This window comes from Typopeltis vanoorti, chromosome 18 (genome assembly GCF_054136105.1).
Source record: "Typopeltis vanoorti isolate ZY-2024b chromosome 18, IOZ_Tvanoo_1.0, whole genome shotgun sequence".
Classification (NCBI taxonomy): Eukaryota; Metazoa; Arthropoda; class Arachnida; order Uropygi; family Thelyphonidae; genus Typopeltis; species Typopeltis vanoorti.
Window position 1 is genome coordinate 95,927,638 of NC_143566.1, and position 19,164 is coordinate 95,946,801.

Here is a 19,164-nt window from a genome sequence, read left to right on the forward strand (position 1 = left end):
ATAATCAATTCCTTCCCCATTCCCCGTCCCTCTCGTCAACAAGATTTTAAAAATGCCATCACCATACCCTACATCCGAGGCACTTCGGAAAAAATAGCCAAGATACTAAAAAAGTATAACCTACACACAGCATATAAGCCCTACCGCAAACTTGCTACCCTTATCCGTTCTACGAAAGATCAGCTCCCTCCTCTCTCTCTGCCTGGAGTTTACAAAGTACCCTGTTCCTGTAAGCTTGTGTACTTTGGACAGACAGGCAGATCAGCATCCATCTGCCTGGAGGAACACAAGTCTTACATCTTCAAACACAACTATGGCCATTCAGGCTTGGCTGACCATGTTTTGGACACCACCCACAGAGTATCATGGAAGAAAACCACCATGCTCCACCACAGCAAATTCAAGAAAGAGAGACTTTTCTTAGAAGCAGCAGCAGCTCTCAGAAACCAACCAAATCTTAACAAATACGGTTGCATTAAGCTTCCGAAGATTTGGGAAACACTCATCACCAGAGGTCCCTCCTTACATTCCAGGCCACCTACTACCGCCCTTAGAGGGCGCTCCACCTAGATAGGACTTTAGTGTCACCCAGTTGGTTGGGCTTAGTATTGTAAGTTTTTGGGTGCATGTTACATTAATTGTTTTTGTAATCCCCGCAGATGTCCTAGTGACTAGGATGAAATATAGGAAGTATTAAATTCTAATTTAATTCTTTTTGAGTGTTGTAAAAAATCCATTAAACCTCCAACATAATGTAAGGTTACTGTTAATCCTTTTGTGCCAAGATGTCACTTTTTTTTTTTTAATTATTATTAAAAAAGCTACACCTTGCACTATTATGAATTATTTTATCTCACTGTATCTTTCTGAAGTCATTTACTACGAGTTCTGGATTGCAATATAATAATTTATTCTTTTTTTTTTCATACTAGTTGAAGAGATAGATGCCCACAGCATACATATTTATTCTGTAACAAAATATATTCTTGAGATAGATTCTCAGTAGTGTGGATAAAAATATGAGTTTTCATGAGGGCACTTCTCTTAGTAGCTTAGTCCCTGAAAATGCCTCTCTGACATTTGTTTTTATTATTATTCTATTATTATACAGTAAACCGAGATGAAGCATGATTAGAGCCTATCCTTGAGGTAAAACACAGACTTACTTCGTAATATCCATCACGATCGAGATTAAGTGCCTTGGAAACATTCTGAAATGCCCAGTTTTTTTTCTCCATATGTAAGAACAAGAAGAAAAGTTCCACATAATCATTGCATTATACTAAAACAGAAAAAACAGTCTGAGTTAATGATAATTCCAAATATTCAAGCTACTCTGCAAACACTTAAATATATCTTATTTTTATACAAATTTTTAAAAGAATTATGATGTGTTAGCTTCAAAATAAATGTATATCAAAATTAGGAATGTAAGCTGACCTGATCTTCATGGGATTACCATGATTTCATCCATTTCAGGTTGTTATACATAGTGGTAGAGTTACTGAGTGATCATTTTACAATGTTTGAGATACTGCAGAACCTTAATGCAAAGATAGCCATGGGATTAGATGGAATATCAGCTTTCAAAATTACAAAAATCAAAATTATTAGAATGTGCAAGAGAGCTTGCATGTGCAATTAAATAGCTTGGCCAGCAGTGCTGGCCAAGCTATTTAATTTAAGTCTCAGCTCTGAAAAAGTGTGAGAGGAGCAGAAAAAGGACAAAACAGTTCCATTGCATAAAGGGCCAAGACTGGGTAGCAAATTACAGACTAACAAGTATCTTGGGAGTGGTGGTTAAGATGCTGAAGAAGTTGCTAAAAGGCAGAATTCAGGAATGGGTAGATGGAATGTGATACTCTGGATTGGGTGGGGGAGGGCAGTATGGTTTTGTAAAAGGCTTTGCCTTAGTAATTTGTTCATGTTTTATAACAATTTTACATTTTATACAGTAATGCTGCTAGACTTTGCTAAGGCATTTGACAGGATATTACATGGAACTCTTAGATATTGGGATATTGCAGGATTGAATATATGAAGCTGGTGATATGGATAAGAGAGTGGCTGAGGGGAAATGACTTCAGGAAAAGATGAGTGACTAGTGGTGCACTATAGAGCTTTGTATTTCCTTTGTACAGCAATGATACAGGAAATGATTTAAAGGGAAATATCAAGTTGTTTGCCAATGATACAAAACTGGGAAGAGCAACAGTTAACAAAGATTTGGGAAGACGAGATAACAGGCTGAATTGATGAAACTGGACTACAGGAAATTGAAAAGCCAAGAATTTGGGGGTGATTACAGACAGGGAGATGAAGTTTAGAGTGATATTGCAAAGGCGGCCAAAGCAGCTTATATGGATTTTGAAGAATACTGCCACATTTGGATTACTGTAAAAAGATCTGACTTTGCCAGATTTCACTAGGAATGTGAAACTATATGAGTGTATTCACTAGGTGGATGATAATCACTAGGTGAAATATCATTCACATTCAATATGTGAATGTGAATGTATTCACTAGGTAGAATACATGGCAGGATGTAAAAGAATTTCGAATCACCTCTGAAAATTGTGTAAGAGTGTGGTTAGTGAGGGCATGTTGATGATTTTTTTTTTGCTTTGAGAGTGGTGTCTGGGTGAAATGGCTTCTTCTTCTACTACATAGTGAAAAAAAGAAACTCTTTGAAATTTCCTTTGGCCTGCTCAGCTAATTTCCTTTTATAATCTGATTTTGTTTTCCCTACCACGTTAGTCAACCTTCTTGCCTGTGTTCTATTGCTCACAGGCATGCTGATAATTTTTCTTTATATTCCTGCCATAATGCTTTCTCTTTTTTTTGTATCTCCTGCTTAATTAATTATACTACTCATCCATTTAATTTTTAAACAATTTATTCTCCTGATTCTAAGTATGCAACCTGATACTGCTTCTCACAAAGATGACCATTTCCCATCTGTTACAGACATCCTTCACTAATAGATAAACATGAACATTAACAAGTTAATGTTAATGAGAATGCTTGAGAGACACATAATCAGACTACATAAATGCGGTCTGATTATGTGTCTCTCAAGCATTCTCATTCCCATCCATCAACCCTCCATCAACAGTGGGCTGCACAAAAGAGAGAAAAAGTGTACAGGCAACATAAATTGAAGTGTCATCAGTAAACTTAACAGCACTACAAAGCATAGGCAAGAAAGTGATCAGCACAGTATGGAAGGCAATATCATAAGTGCTTCAATAGGCAACTGGAGAAGAAAAGATTTAAGTTCAATTCTTGTCATGGCAAAAGGAATTTAAAAATTCCTTTTGTCACGACAAGAATTGAACTCTAGGTATACAGACTATGGGTATACACTTTAATACTGTTTTCTTCAAATACTCCTTGACCACCTTCCATGACAGTGATGAAAGCTGATTCATCAGCTTGTCATAATCACTTTGTAATTCCACACATATCCGTTCTTAACAGAAAATTCTGCATGTCTGGGAATCAAGACTACGTCAAGATTACATTATCACTTTCTTCAAGCATAGGCAGCATAGCTAGGTTGGTTACTGTTAAGTTCTCTGATGCTATAATCAGATCCAGCACTCTTGAACCTTGTGTTTCTCCATTACATGCTGCCTCAGGTAATTATCTCTCGGCAACTGTATAAATTCCATTTCCTTCCTGTGCTGTATTCATTCCTCCTCCCAATCTATGTTTCTATAGTTCAAATCCCCAATAATAATTTATCAACCTGTACTCATCATGCTAATTTACAGAATGATAACAAAAATGATTACAGAATGTAACAGAAAGAAAGAAATGCAAGATAAGAAAAATAAGGGTTTAACCAAAAGTGAAAAAAAAAAAATTCAAGGAGTGAGTATTGTATAGCAATTCACTCATAAAAGGTGTGATCAATGAGAGTTTGACAAAATCGTGCTTTCCTACTGTGAAAATTAATGGTGTTAATGAGGCTATTAGAGCACAAAAGAGTAGGGTGAAAGAAATTATCGTAGTCACTGGAATGAATGATTTTAATCAGAGAGGACATGAAAAAATTACTGGAAGAAGCAAAACAAAAGAGTGAGAGGATTAAGATAGTGAGTCTGTTGCTGCAGTATGACAGAGTAGGTAGGGCTGAGAAGGAGGACTAAAATAGTGAATGACTCGATGCATAAGTTATGTAGGAAGAGTGGTGTGGAGTTATGGATGTGTGGAGTGAGTTCAACGGATGAAAGGATTTATACAAGAAGGATGATTTGCATCTAAATGAATTTAGTGTTCAGAGTTTCTAGTTTCCCTCAAAAATGTATTGTTGAATGAAGCAAAAGTGGAAGGTAGTTCAGTGGAAGAATGTGTATAATATCCCATTCTGGTAACAAACCAGAATGGGACATAATAAATTTAGTTTAATCCTTTATCCAAGTGTGAGCAAACAAAGTTTGCACCTGAAAGTATCTTCAGGACTGGGGTAAGGTAGTACAACACCAGGGAAACTTGTTGCAAAGGTGGAGCGAGCTACCAACACTCCTATCTCAGTATCTCCTATAATGCAAAACACATCTCCTTGCGGATATGTCTAATGTTATGCATTAAGGGAAGGGCCACTACCCAGACTAGTTTCGACCTTTATTGAGGTAGAATGGGAGTTCATATCTCATCATCATTGGCCTCTTTAGAGTCAAAAAGTTGTATACAGTTTTGATAGTAAGAGAGGAGTAGAAAAGATAGAGTAGATAGTAGTAGGTAGTTAAAGAGGCCTCAGTCGATCTACTTGGCCTTACTCGAAAGTCAGTGCCAAGCAGATCTCTGACATTTCCTCCCTCCATCCGTTCTTTTCAGCTTTCCCCGGTCAGTCACCTCTTCAGGTGTCTGTCCGAGGAAAGTGGGGAGGAGGACACACATAAATTAAAAAGCAAAGGAACTAAGACACACAGAAACAACAAAGGAGCTAGAACACGCATAAACAGAACAAAAAAAAAAAAAAGTTGGTGAATTAACAGAAAAGTACTGCAAGAACAGGGGAAGAGCCTGGCCCGAGTGATGCAGCCCGCAAGGAGCCGCACCGCCTCGCTGTAAGCCTTCGCCGCTCGGGTTCTCAGGTCTGCCCCCTCCTATGTGGATTAAGCGTGAACATACAGAAACAGAACCAAGAAACTTAGAAGGGGCTTTTTTTTTTTTATTTATTTATTTTAGATCCTATTTGCCCTGCTATTTTTTATTGCTACCTCATAGTCTTTTACCACGTTTTCCATCACTGTGAGTATGTGTACTGACTCTTCATCATTTAGTTTCCATATTCTCTTCAAGCTTTCATTCCATTTCGCTCGGTGGTAACTGACGTTCCCAAACTTGAGCCATATTTTAAGACTCTCTAGCTCACCTTCACATTGCAAAGCAGCGTCTCCTTTTTCCTGTAGAGCTGTGTGGACTTTGTTTCTTATCTCAGGTTTATCCCTAAGATAGAATAGGATTCGTTTTGTTACATTCGAGTTCTCATATAGGGGTTCTTTTCCTCCGGTGTTTGTATCTACTGGTAAAGTTCTTTTTTCAAATTCCTTCATTATCCATGGGTATCTCTTTTCCAAATCTACTCGTGTCAGCGATTTCAATGTGTCGCATAAGTGTTGTTTTTCTTCCTCTGTTAAGTCCAGGTGACCGTTCAGTTGATGGGGCTCGACCTTGGTTATATCCTTTACATAGAGTTCTCCCCATATGAGTCTATTGCTCCTCTTAAAGAACAAGAAAGTTGGCTCTCCTTTTGTGGTCATTATCTGAAATAGTTTTCGTTTTAAGAGATCCCTTAAAGTTCTTCAAAATGACAGAGCCGTTTGGGGTATTGCTTTTAACAAAGTCTGTTTCTTCCTTAGTTTCTGGATTGTTTCCTTGCTCTCTATCTTCTTCTTCTGATGAAGTTTCTTCCTCATTTTCTGTGTTGTTTCGCATTATTATTTCATTTCCTTCCTCATCTGAACTTGAGGCTTCTATTTGGCTTTCAGTGTCCTGTTTATTTCGTTTCATTTCTCCTTCTTCTTCCGGCATGATGGGTCGTTTTGTTGTACTGGTATTGATTTCCATTTCCTCTGTTTCTGTGCTGTCATTGTTGCCTTCCGATTCAATGGTGTAAGATTTCTTAGTGTTCCGTTTCTTTTTCTTCCTAATTTTCCCTTCTGCGTTCCTCCCAGTTATTGCCTGATTTCCTAATGTAGTCGTTGCGATAGCTGGTGGTTGGAGGGCTGGAAAGTCTTCTGATTCCGTCGTTTGTGGTTCGTTTACTGTTTGGCTGGTAGTTCGCGAGTCCTGTGATGTGAGTTTAGGACTGATTATTGGAATGGCTACTGCCGCAGGTGTTATGGAGCCTCCTGCTCTTTCTGCAAGTGTCCTGTTAGGACAAACGTCTATTCTATGAGAAGTGTTCCCACATTTGCGGCACGGTGACTCACATTTATCCAATATGTGTTCTGTTGATAAGCAGTTGCGGCATTTGTTGTTTTTCGGGCAGTGAGCGCTAAGGTGGCCCAAAGCGGTGCACCGAAAACATTGTTTTCTTATGCCTGGGTAATTAATTATTACTCTTGCTGAGCCTAAAAAAATCAACTTGGGGATTTCTGTTTTCATTTCAATTGAAATGCTCACTTCCCCTGATTTCCACTCTGGGATATCTGTGTCTTGTCCGATTGATACATTTCGAACAATCCCCCACTTTGAGAAAATGGTTTTAATGCTTTCCTCCACTTTCTCTAGATATTCGAGTGGAAACCTGTCAACTTTTACGGATTTTAAAATACTCCCAACTAGGAAGGGTAGGTATTTTCTTCCTTCACATTCTATGCCTTTAAGGAGCGTTTCCCTTGTCTCTATATTGTTCGTTATTATTTGGAATCTTCCCCCCCCCCCCGTAAGGGGTAAGCCCATAAATGCTTTCTGCTTTGGCGACTTTGAGAAGAGCTTTCACAAATGTCGCTTTGTCAATGTTTGGGTCAATTTCAATCCCGAGGGTACGAACTCTTGGCAAAAATTTCGACATTCTTTAAAAGCAAATACCTAACCAACGGAATAGCAAATTTCAGTCCCCGAAAGGAGATGACCTAAAACGGACTTACACCGATTTGAACGAGGCCACAAAAAATAAAATCCAACAAAAGAAAAACTAGAAGGGTTCTTACCAAACAATACTGGAATAGGAGCTCTCTCTTGGGATCTGATAACTGGCAACTGGAATATAAAAAAAGACTGGAACATGGAGCTTTCTCTCGGGGCCGCTGAAAACAGGTCTCTTCAGTGGGAGCCAGGCCCAAGTGGAGATACCAGGCAGAAGCATTAGCAGGTCATCTCTACCTATAGGAATTGCCAAATGGTGTGCCACCCTTTTTTAATAAATTACTCTGGATTTAGAGAAAGATGTTGAAAGTTTATTGTTCACTTGGTTAGAGTATAATATAATAAATTTAGTTTAATCCTTTATCCAAGTGTGAGCAAACAAAGTTTGTGCCTGAAAGTATCTTCAGGACTGGGGTAAGGTGGTACAACACCAGGGCAACTCGTTGCAAAGGTGGAGCAAGCTACCAACACTCCTATCTCAGTATCTCCTATAATGTAAAACACATCTCCTTGCGGATATGTCTAATGTTATGCATTAAGGGAAGGGCCACTACCCAGACTAGTTTCGACCTTTATTGAGGTCTCTTCAGTGGGAGTCAGGCCCAAGTGGAGATACCAGGCAGAAGCATTAGCAGGTCATCTCTACCTATAGGAATTGCCAAATGGTGTGCCACCCTTTTTTAATAAATTACTCTGGATTTAGAGAAAGACGTTGAAAGTTTATTTTTCACTTGGTTAGAGTATAATAAATTTAGTTTAATCCTTTATCCAAGTGTGAGCAAACAAAGTTTGCACCTGAAAGTATCTTCAGGACTGGGGTAAGGTGGTACAACACCAGGGCAACTCGTTGCAAAGGTGGAGCAAGCTTGGGCCTGGCTCCCACTTATTGAGTAATTTTTGTAATTATTATGGGGGAGGGATTTCAACTATGGGAACATAGACTGGAAGGAGGGGAGGACACACAAGAGGAAGGAAATGGATTTTATGTAGTTACTACAGGATAATTACCTGAGAACAGCATGTAATGGAATATACTAGGAGTTCGATCCAGTAATTGAATCAGAGAATTTGTCTATAACAAATATGTTCATGTTGCTACCAGTTGGTGAGAGTGATTATATTGTGTTGACCAAATGGAATTTTCAGTTAACACGGGGGGGGGGGGGGGGGGGGGTATATGTGGAATTAAAGGGCTGATAAGTATGACATGATTAGGAGATTACTTGGATCAGTGCCGTGCCATGCCATGTAAAACTGCAAGAGCTGGGAAGTAGTAAAGTAGTGTTTGAGAGAGGTAATGGCAGACTGCATACCTACAGTCAGGAGAGTAAATCAAGTGGAAGTTAAATGGATGAATATCATAATCAAGCTGGAGCTACAAAAAAAGAAACAGGGAATTTAAGGAGAAAAGTGACCTGCAGACAGTACAAGGCAAAGAAGGGTAACTAGTGCGGAAAGAAAGGCAAAAGCAGATTATGAAAGGAAGTTAGCAATGCAGGCTAAAAAGAATTCCAAGCAGTTCTTTCGATATGCTGCAAATGAAAGAAAGAATGTGCACAGCAGAATGTTATTAAGGAGACAGATGGCAGGGAGGTAACTGAAACAGTCAAAATAGAAGATTTACTAAGTGAACACTTCACTTAGTAAATCTACTTTGTAATAGTTTAAATTAAAGATATCAATTAATTATATACTTGGTTTAATCCTTTATCCAGGTGTAAACAAACAAAGTTTATACCTGAAATATTTTCAGCACTGGCTGGGGCAACTCGTATATAAAAACTAATGACTTCACATCACTCGCCTTAGTATCCCATAATGCAAAGCACATATCCTTACGGATATGTATAATGCTATGCATTATGGGAAGCATCACTACCTGGGACTGGTTTCAACTTTTATTGAGGTCTTGTCACTGGGAGCCAAACCCAGAAGTGATACTAAGGTTGAAGTAATCCCGAAGTCATATTTTCATATATGAGTAGCCTTATACATACCCATAAGGATATGTGCTTTGCGTTATGGGATACTAAGACAAGTGATGTGAAGTCATTAGCTTTTATATACGAGTTGCCCCAGTCCTGAAAATATTTCAGGTGCAAACTTTGTTTGCTTACACTTAGATAAAGGATTAAACCAAGTATATAATTTCTTGGTATCTTTAATTTATATTATAACTAAGTGGAAAAACTTCCAACAACTTTGCAATAATACATTATCCAAGTGGTGATATTGCAGAAATGAGAGAGCCAAAGGCTTATACAGGAACTAGAGTAAATGAAATGGATGTGAATAGCATATTACAAAACCTTAATGTGAATACAGCTGTAGGATTGGATGGTATACCAACACTAGTTTTATGTGAAGCAGCGAGAGAATTGTCAGTACCCTTGATCATATTGTTTAATCTAAGTTTCAGCTCTTGGTTAGTACTGATGGGATGGAATGAGGGGAAAACAGTTCCACTGCATAAAGGAGGCTCCAAGACTGATGTAGCAAATTACCGACTGATCAGCATATCAGGAGTTGTTGTCAAAGTATTGAAGAAGTTAGTCAAAGAGCAAGTTACTGAGTAACTCGCTCTTTTTATAATACAGAGACAGCTGAGTTGGATAAAGATAATGGGTTTACAGTGATATTGCTGGATTTTGCAAAGGCCTTTGACAGGATACTACATGAAATTCTAATTAGTAAACTCCAGCACATGAGGATGGATATAGAACTGGTGAGATGGATAGGAGGGTGGTTGATGGAGAGATATCAGAGAGTAGTTTACTCAGGAGTAGAGTCCAAAAGAAGGCCTGTGACTAGTGGTGTGCTGCAGGGTTCTGTTCTTGAACTGCTACTGTTTAATTTGTTCATTAACAAACAGGAAAGGATCTGAGAGGGAGAACTGTTCAGTTATTTTCCTATGATGAAAAGTTGAGTAGGGCAATAGTTAATCACTATCCAAATCATCCTATAAATCAACATTTATAGGATGATTTGGATAGATTGGCAGACTGGGCAAAGGAGAATTAATGTCAGTTTAATGTGGCAAAGTGTAAGAGTATGCATTTTTGGAGTGAAAAGATAATCAGCGGTATACCACATTGGTGGAACTGTACTCCAGGAAATTGATGAAGCCAGATATTTAGGAGTGTCAGTGGATAGGGAGTTAAAGTTTAGGGGGCACATAGCAAAAGTGGCTAAAGTAGCTCATTAGATCACTTGGTTACTGAAGAAACTTTGACGAGCAGACACAAGCAGGTTATTGTTCTTCTTTATAGCCTTGATAAGACCCCATGTTGACTACTGCACGTAGATCTGGGTGCCAAGTGATGGGGAGCAGGTGGAGAGGATCCAGAACCAAGTGACCAAGTTGCTAGCAGATCTATGGAATGAACTAGAACAGGTTGAAGATATGCAGGTTACAGAAACTGGTTGATAGGCAGAAAAGGTATGATATAATTGAGACATACAAATTACTGAGGGTTTTTACAAGATTGATTCAGAGGAAAGTTTTTGAAACAAGTTTGTTGGTGGAAGAACTAGGGGCCATCCATGGAAATTGAGTAAAAGTGTAGTAAGCAAGGGTGCTAGAACTAGGTTTTTTGCTTGCAGAGTAGTGAATGAGTGGAATTGCTTGCCAGAGTCTGTTATGGGTGCCATGACTATCAACGAGTTCAAAGCAAAGTATGATAAATACCGTGCAAATGTTGGATAGTTCTTGACATGATGTTTAGGGCTTCCCTCAATGAATCTAATTGGAGTTGCCCATAATAATAATAATAATTTGTTACTTCATGTCATCTACATTCTCCCTTATATCCTCTGGATTACAGCAAGCAATTACATACTTCATCCTGTTGGCCTCTATATTACACCAGATAGCCTCAAATGAACTGCCCTCTAAATCCCTGTCCCCTGATGTACTTATACTCTTTTTCATATATATATTTGGGATTCTGTGGTTATGTCATAAATATTAGTAGTTTTCATTTATTTCTTTTAATACCTTCAATTCCTCTGTTATCATTACCAAATTCTCTCTCCTCCTGTTCCTTATGTCCTTTCTAAGGAACCATATCCCTTGAATTCTTTTCCTACGACCATATCATCTCCAGTCAACCAAGTTTCACTAATGCCATTAACTTTTGGTCAAGTTGAGCCAGCCAATGCCACAAAAGTCCTCACCCTCCTTTTGAATACTTCTAGGTTTAATTTACTCAACAAGTTACTAGAGGCTGCAGTATAAATTATCTCACTTTTCTAGAAACAATCTCCAAAGGCTTCAAATGAAACCAACATCTTAAGGTCTGATATAGTTTTTACATCTGTTCATTATAGTTTAAATGCCACACACTGTTACTTCATGAGAAATCATAATTACTGTTTTCATTTATTAGCAAAAAATATAATATTTACATTATTTCAATAAATAAGTAAGTAAATAAATAAATAAATATATATATATATATATATATATACAGTATATATTGGCATCAATCAATCATAATAAACACAGCATATTTAGCACTCATACTATTTTTTCTGATGTTTGAGTCGAAAGACCTTGAATGACTCGAGAGTTAAAAGTTTACTCGGACATACTACATCGTATCTTAACAATGACCTTCAATCCAATGATGCAATGCTAATATTTAATGGGTCAGTTAAGGTCGGTTGTATTATGTATTTTATACTTGTTTAAGCAAAAATGATGGCTATTAAATAATAGTAATAGGCTGTTATTCCCAACACATTAAAATAAATAAATGATTCCTCATTCTCTTAGTATGAATACTAACATTTATTACATAACCACAGAATTCCTAATATATGAAAATTAAATGTTTCATTTCTCACTACACCTTTTATAAGTTAAAAAAAATCCACTAAATTACTATATATAATTATATTAATATATTATTATATATAATATTAAAAATGTATTTACATTATGCCCAAATAATAATGCTACAGTAAACAATCTATTACATACATGCCAAATGTCAGTAATCTACTTCGTTACTTTGGGTGTTTCACTTCTCAAAATCCAGTTTTTAAAGTCTGTTACAATCTAACTGTGATTTATGCTATTACGAGATCAATTGTGCCTATCTCTCTCTGATAAAATTATTCACCTATGCAGTAATTTCAACAAGTTAAATCGGATATGACACGCTGTATATATAATAAATAGAACCAGATTTTATTTATATTTGTAACTGTGGTTATTTCTCAGTATAAGAGTATACCTCCTATAAGATGTTTTATTTATTTATTATTTTTTAATACCATTGATGGGCCGAGAAACCTACAAACACATCAGTGACGTATTTGGGTTGCACATGATTTTTACGATAGAAGTGTATGACGTCTTCTGAAAAAAAAATCCTTACAAACCAGCAACAGAAAGCCTAGGAAGAGTAAATAGAATAGAAAAAGAGGACTACGAAACTGAAACAAAAAAAATCAAAAAAGATAATAAAAAGCAAAACAAATAACTAGTTACTAGAAATAGCTAAATTCTAAGACCGTAGAAACAATAATAGAGTACAAAATAAACAGTGCCATTGCAAAACGAAAAGTAAGAAAAAAAAAAACATAGAGGGAGATGGAACAATTATATAATAGAACTAGAAAAATATATGATCTAAGACACAGCCAAAAACCAATAAAATAATAAAATACACGAATAAAGAAATATAAGAAAAGATAAAAATACAAACAATAGATTTTAAAACATGGGAAACTTATTTTCAAAATCGAAGAAACTAGAACAGAAAATATTACCATGTCAGAACTAAAAAATACAATAAATAAGATGTAAAATAGGAAAACACCAGGAGAAGACAATATGAACATGAGACTGTACAAAAATGCAGGTGAAATTTTCAATGAAGACTACTGAGATTCTTTAACATGCTACAGACTCTTGGAAAAACAGACTGGTTATACCAATTTATAAAAAAAGAAATAAAGATGACTTCAGTAATTATAGGTGCTTTAGTCAGCTAAATGCAGGGTACAAAATATACGCATAATTATTAAAAGAGAAATTAAACAGAATTGTACAGGACAAACTACTAGAAGAACATAATGAATTCCGAAAAGGCCGATCATGCATAGAATCAATCTTAACTCTACAAATATTGAAAAGTGAAGAGAATTTCAAAAAGAAACATACGTGGCCTTCATTGATTATGAAAAAGCCTTTGAAATATACCAATCCAGCTTTTATAGTCTATTCAAGAAATAGAGACACAGAAAATAAAATAGCAGTCAAATTAGAATAAATATCAGAATGGAAAGATATCAAGAGAAGTACGGGGCCGATGTACACTATCATCTCTGCTCTTGATATGAAGTCATTAGCCTCTACATACAAGTAGCCCGGATGTGAATATATATATATAACATTATAACAATTTGGAAACAGCATAACCCATTTGGTACACAATAAAACTCACAAACAAAGATAGACACTCTATTATTTGCAGATGATCAAATCGTATTAGCCACAACAGAAGATGATCTACAGAGATCAGAACAATATAATATGAGAGTATCAAAAGTAAAAACAAAAATAATGATTTTGAAAGGAAAAAACCCAATCAGGAGTACAATAGTAGTAGATAATAAAATATTATAAAAAGTAAATCTTTCAGATGAAAAATATATAGACGTTAAATTTCGAATTTTCTTAATGTAAACGGCGTTATAAATAATACATTTAAGCTATCTTTGGTAAGAAAACACGCCCGAATTCGGCTAAATGACATTCTGTCTGCAGAGCTGTTGCCAAATTAGACGGCGCCCTGAGGCAAACAATTAAATATTGCCCCTGATGGATTATAAGACAAAAGTATAAGAAAATATCCAATTGTTATTTTGTTTTTATTACAAGAGAAACATTAATGCAAAAATGATTACATCAATATTGATTAAATGTTTGCACTACGGCGATATCGCACAATAAAACTGTTTATAAGCTCTTCTAAATTTAAATTATAAGCTTGTCCGCCTCTATCGATATAGTTGCTAGATAGACCAACCAATCCTTCTTGGGTCATTGCTGTTCGCAAATAATTTTTAATCACTCTAAGATTCGAAAAACTTCTTGCTGCACTTGCTATGCTAACAGGAATAGTTAGCGTAATTATGGTGCCTACCGCAATATGACTGAACGATCGCCTTTATTAAGCCGCGCGTTGAGGCACGCTACTTCTATGCTACACTCTGTCGACGGTACTGTCTGTCGGAAACACCTTTCTATGGAAGCAAAACATGGACCAGAAAGAAGAAGAATGAAAAACGGATTCAAAGTTCAGAAATGAAATGTCTCAGAAAAACAGCTGAATATACCAACTGGTTAGCAAATCTAAATCGAATGGACAATATCAGACGGATAAAAATACCATACGGATATAAACTAAATGGAACAAGAAGAATTGAAAGATCAAGAAAGCATTTCAAAAAAAAAAAAAATCCGCTAACACCTTTTTATTCCTGTATAGGGAGTGGGCAAAGCCCTTTTAGCCCTATATACATTAGGAGACAGAGTGGGCGGTTCAATCTTCACTTCTAGCCAATCAGTGATAACAGGCACAAGGCTATCACTAATTAAGCAGCGTGCAGTGAAGATACAGCACAACAAGTGCCGTTATCACGTGGTCCCTAACCCTAGTCGTTATGACGTGGTCTCTAACCCTATGTCTGAAATACGATCGGTTCTGCGGCCGATTTTCTTCAGTTTACGGAACGAAAAACTCGAGTTTCCAGGAGTAAAAACCTGATTGCCTGAGCCAGAGATAGATCGACTTACTCGAGGACTGGTCGAAAAAAGCTTAGTAAAAGTTCCTCTAGTCGGCGACCAGACTTGAACTCGAAATCTATCTTTGAGCGGTTTAGCACTGAGGAGTGCATTATTTTAAAAAAAATTAGCTAACGCCTTTTAATTCCCGTATATATAGAGTACACAAAGCCGTTTAGCCCTATCTAGCTTTTGGAGACTAAGTGGGCAGGTCAATCTCCACTGGTACCCAATCAGAGAAAGGTGACCCAAGGCTATCACTAATTAACCAGCAAGCAGTGAAGAGCGACGGCTAAACAAGTGCCACAATCTCGTGGTCACTAACCCTAACACTCGTATTTAATGTTTGAAATAATGTACGTTCTACGGTCGATTTTCTTGAGTTTACGGGACGAAAAAAAATTATTTTATTTTATTATTATTATTATTTATTTTAATTTTTATTATTTTTTATGAAGAGCTACCGTTTGGGAATTAACTACTGCATGACTGGTTAATCGTTTAACCACCTCATGAGGATGGCTATTGCAGAGGACAAAGTTACACGGAACAAAATAGGATAAAGAGAATTTCGATGCGTTTACAGTTGCACAGGTGATGCTGGGCAGCTGCTGCTCTTATATTAACAGGTGCAACAGAAAGTGTAAGAATGGTGAGTGCCAAATCACCGGAGCAGTCACAATGAAAGTACCTGTTGCATAATAATATATAATGGTAAATTTAGTAAAAATAATATCAAATTTGAAGGGCCTGTGTAGCTCATTAGAAAAGGCGTTTGCACACTACGGGCACTTGACCGCACGACGTAAGACGGATTCAAATCTAGTCGCCGACCAGAGAACATTTTTAAGTCTTTTTTCAACCGATCCCAGAGTTAGTCGATTTGTGGCAGTGAATAGATTTTTTTCTCCAGGACTCTCAGATTTTTCATTCCATAAACTCAAGAAAATCGACTGTAGGACCCACGCTGTTTTCAGACATTAAAACTATTGTGTTAGGATTAGGTACCACGAGACGCGGTACTTGTTAACAGTTAGTGATAACCTTGGGCAGTTGTCTCTCATTGGCAACCAGTGGAGATTGAACTATCCACTCATTCTCCAAAAGTTAGATAGACATCAAACGGCGTTGCATACTCCCTATATGGGAATAAAAAGCGTTAGCTATTTTTTTTTACAATAAATGTAGAAGTGTAGAAAACAACATAAAGAAGATTTAGGTGAGCAAACAAGAGGTATAGGAGGACTTAAATATGCCAGAATATCAATAGGGCAATTAAATTTGAAGACATATTTCCTTGCGTCGTGAATGAATATTCCAAGCAGTTAACATCAGCCTTGGCGTACCTATTTAACAATAATCTTTCAAAGAGAACGTGTAAAAAAAGTAATGAAAGTTGTGAAAAGAAAATTATGTTCCACTTCATAAAGGCGATGATAAGGCAAAGGCAACAGTTGAATTCCTTTTGAAATGTAACTGTTCCCATTGCCTTGTCACCACTTGGTGAGTTGGATAGGTGATTGGCTATCGGAAAGGAATCAGCAAGTTGTGTATGGGGGGGGGGCATTATCTCGAAAGAGGGAAGTTACTAGTGGTGTGCCTCAAGATCCGTTTTGAGAACCTTGTTATTTAATTTGTATATTAATGATATTGACGTAGGTTTAACTGGTGATATACAACTGTTTGCAAATGATACAAAACTGGGGAGAGTGAGGAGGAATCAAGGCAGACGGTGTGGCCTTACAAGAGGACTTGAATAGATTGCATGAGTTGGAAACAGTATCCCAATGTCAATTCAGTGTTGCGAAGTGTAAGGTTCTGAAATTTTGTAAGTAACAACGGGATGCGAAGTACACACATGGCTGAGAAATTTTGCAGGAAATTGGGGAGATAAGAGACCCTGGAGTGATGATAAACAAGAATTTTAAGTTTAAATGTCACATTGGACAAGTTGTGATGGCATCACATTATTTTAGCAATAAAGTCTTGATGAAGCCTCGTATGCATTATTGCGCGTAGATTTGGTCTGCTGATTTTCACGTTGACGAGGATGTATTGCAAATACTCCAGAGAAGACCCATTAAGGTCGTAATTTGTCTTTGGGATGTGGAATATGCGGAGATGTTGAGGGAAATGCGATGTAAATGGCTGCCGTGTGAATAAGAGGAAGAGTGGATACACCATTGAGACATTTATTATTATTATAACGTGACACCTCCAAAGGCTCGTTGAGGGAGGGAACCTACTCTAGGTCTCTCTCACCATCACTCAATCCATTAACAACAGCAAGCTACATCATCTACACCAACCCCATCTACTACCTACCACCGCCACTATTATTTTCACAGACAATCACAAACATCGATGCCCACGGCGGGATTAGAACTCGCAGCCTTATGGCAAAGGAGCATATACTATAACCACTCGCCCAACCAGGCAGGCATTTAAGTTGGTAAAAGGTTGTTTCCAGGTTAATATGGAAGACATGTTTCATGGAATAGGGGAAGGGGATATACATGAAAGTTTTATAAGGTGAGGTGTGAGCAGTGGCATAAGGAGTAGGCTCTTTGCATTGAGAGGGGTTGGCCAGTGGAATGGTTTGCTGACATTGTAAGAATGTAGATACATTGAATTAGTTAAAAGCAGTGAATTTTAATGGTATCGTTACCCCAGCAAGCAAAGAAAAACTGAATGAACTATTACTAGCTGACAAACTTCGACAAACCTACAGACTAAACATTAAAAACTATGAAATGATAAGACAAGATAGGCCTACGGACCAAAATGGAGGAGGGCTTCTGGCACTAATCCGAACCTTGTCATATAGTTGTTGAGTTAAACATAGTATCAGAAGGAACTGAAATACAAGTAATCCAAATACTGGAACCAAGTAAAAAGCCATTAAATATATTCAATTGTTATCAACCTCCAGAAAAACCAGGACCAAATCTTTTCAACCTATCCCATCTCATTGAAAATAACTCCATTATCTTAGGAGACATGAATAGCAAACACGTGTTATGGGGTTCTGAGGAAATAAACCCAAGAAGAGAAAGCATGAGTAATTTTTTTACATGAAACACGGCTAATAACTCTCAACAGTGAAGAACCTACTTAACTGTAGGTTCTTCACTAGTACTTCTTATGGTACAAAAGATGCCCTAGATATCATTGTGGTGCTTCCTGATCGTCCCGACAAAGCTACTTGGTCTGTTTTGGAACTAGTGGGAAACGAACATACTCCAATATTAATCAATCTGAACCCAATGACTAGAGCCACTCAAAAAAGAAAATATCATTGGAACTTCCAGAAGGCAAATTGGTAGAAATACAAGGATGAAGTAAGTAAAATGCTGAAAGGTCACATATACCATGATGACTTAGAAAAAGACTATATAACTTGTAAGAATACTATACTAAATGCAGCAAAGAAAAGTATCCCAAAGGGCTGCAGGGGAAAAGTTATTTCAAACTACACAATGGTTCACTAGGAACTTACCAGTAAAATAACTAAACGAAATGAATTATTTAACATCTTAAAAATTAGCAGCTCTCCAGAAACCAGAATTGAGTACAACAAGATAAATGCTGAAATTAAACAAAAATATAATATATTACAAAGAACTAGGTGGCAAAAATTTCGCCACAACTTAAATCCAAACACTTCAGATACCAAACTTTGGAAACTAACTGCTAATTTACAAAGAGACCTACCAAAGGCAAGTGAGACTAACACGCTACCAAATGGAAATATCAAAACTGGAGATAGGGAGATCGCAAATACCCAGGGCTTTCATTTTCAAAATATAAGCAAACGAGAGATGAATACTAGAAAAGACCATCACATATCAAAACAGGCTCGACAGCAGAAAAATGCTGTAAACTCCCCAAAATATCAAAACTAACTTTTCTGGGATCCATTTACAATCTCTGAATTGGGAGATGCCTTGGAGAGACTAGATATAAATAAATCATGTGGACCAAATAACATACAAGGAATTATGAACAAACATTTTCCTTCCCTAGCCCTAGTTTGGCTACTTCGCCTATACAACAATAGCCTAAAACAAGGAACAGTTCCGAAAGACTGGAAGACAGCCACAATCATACCAATCTTCAAGCCTAACAAACCGCAAGACCAAACAGGAAGTTATAGACTAATTTCACTGACTTCAGTTCCAGGAAAATTAATGGAAAAAATGATACCCCAAAGTTTGAATTACTATCTAAACAAAAATAGTACACTACCAAATTTTCAGGCTGCC

The 19,164-nt window shown here is 37.0% G+C and overlaps 1 protein-coding gene across 3 annotated transcripts in view; it reads right to left on the bottom strand.

Moving 5' to 3' along the window:
- Positions 1-12,520, bottom strand: part of LOC150096963 (VPS9 domain-containing protein 1-like) — a 453,159-nt gene extending 440,639 nt beyond the window's left edge. Inside the window, exons 1-3 of one of the 3 annotated variants that reach the window (XM_090408054.1) lie at positions 12,086-12,520; positions 1,441-1,543; positions 1,167-1,282 (exon numbers count right to left, since the gene is read on the bottom strand). In XM_090408054.1, coding sequence (XP_090264180.1) covers positions 1,167-1,238 — 72 coding nt within the window. In that variant the 5' untranslated portion in view covers positions 1,239-1,282; positions 1,441-1,543; positions 12,086-12,520. The remainder of the gene's footprint in view (positions 1-1,166; positions 1,283-1,440; positions 1,544-12,085) is intronic. The other 2 variants (XM_090408053.1, XM_090408055.1) reach the window with 2 other exon arrangements.
- Positions 12,521-19,164: the final 6,644 nt, after the last annotated feature.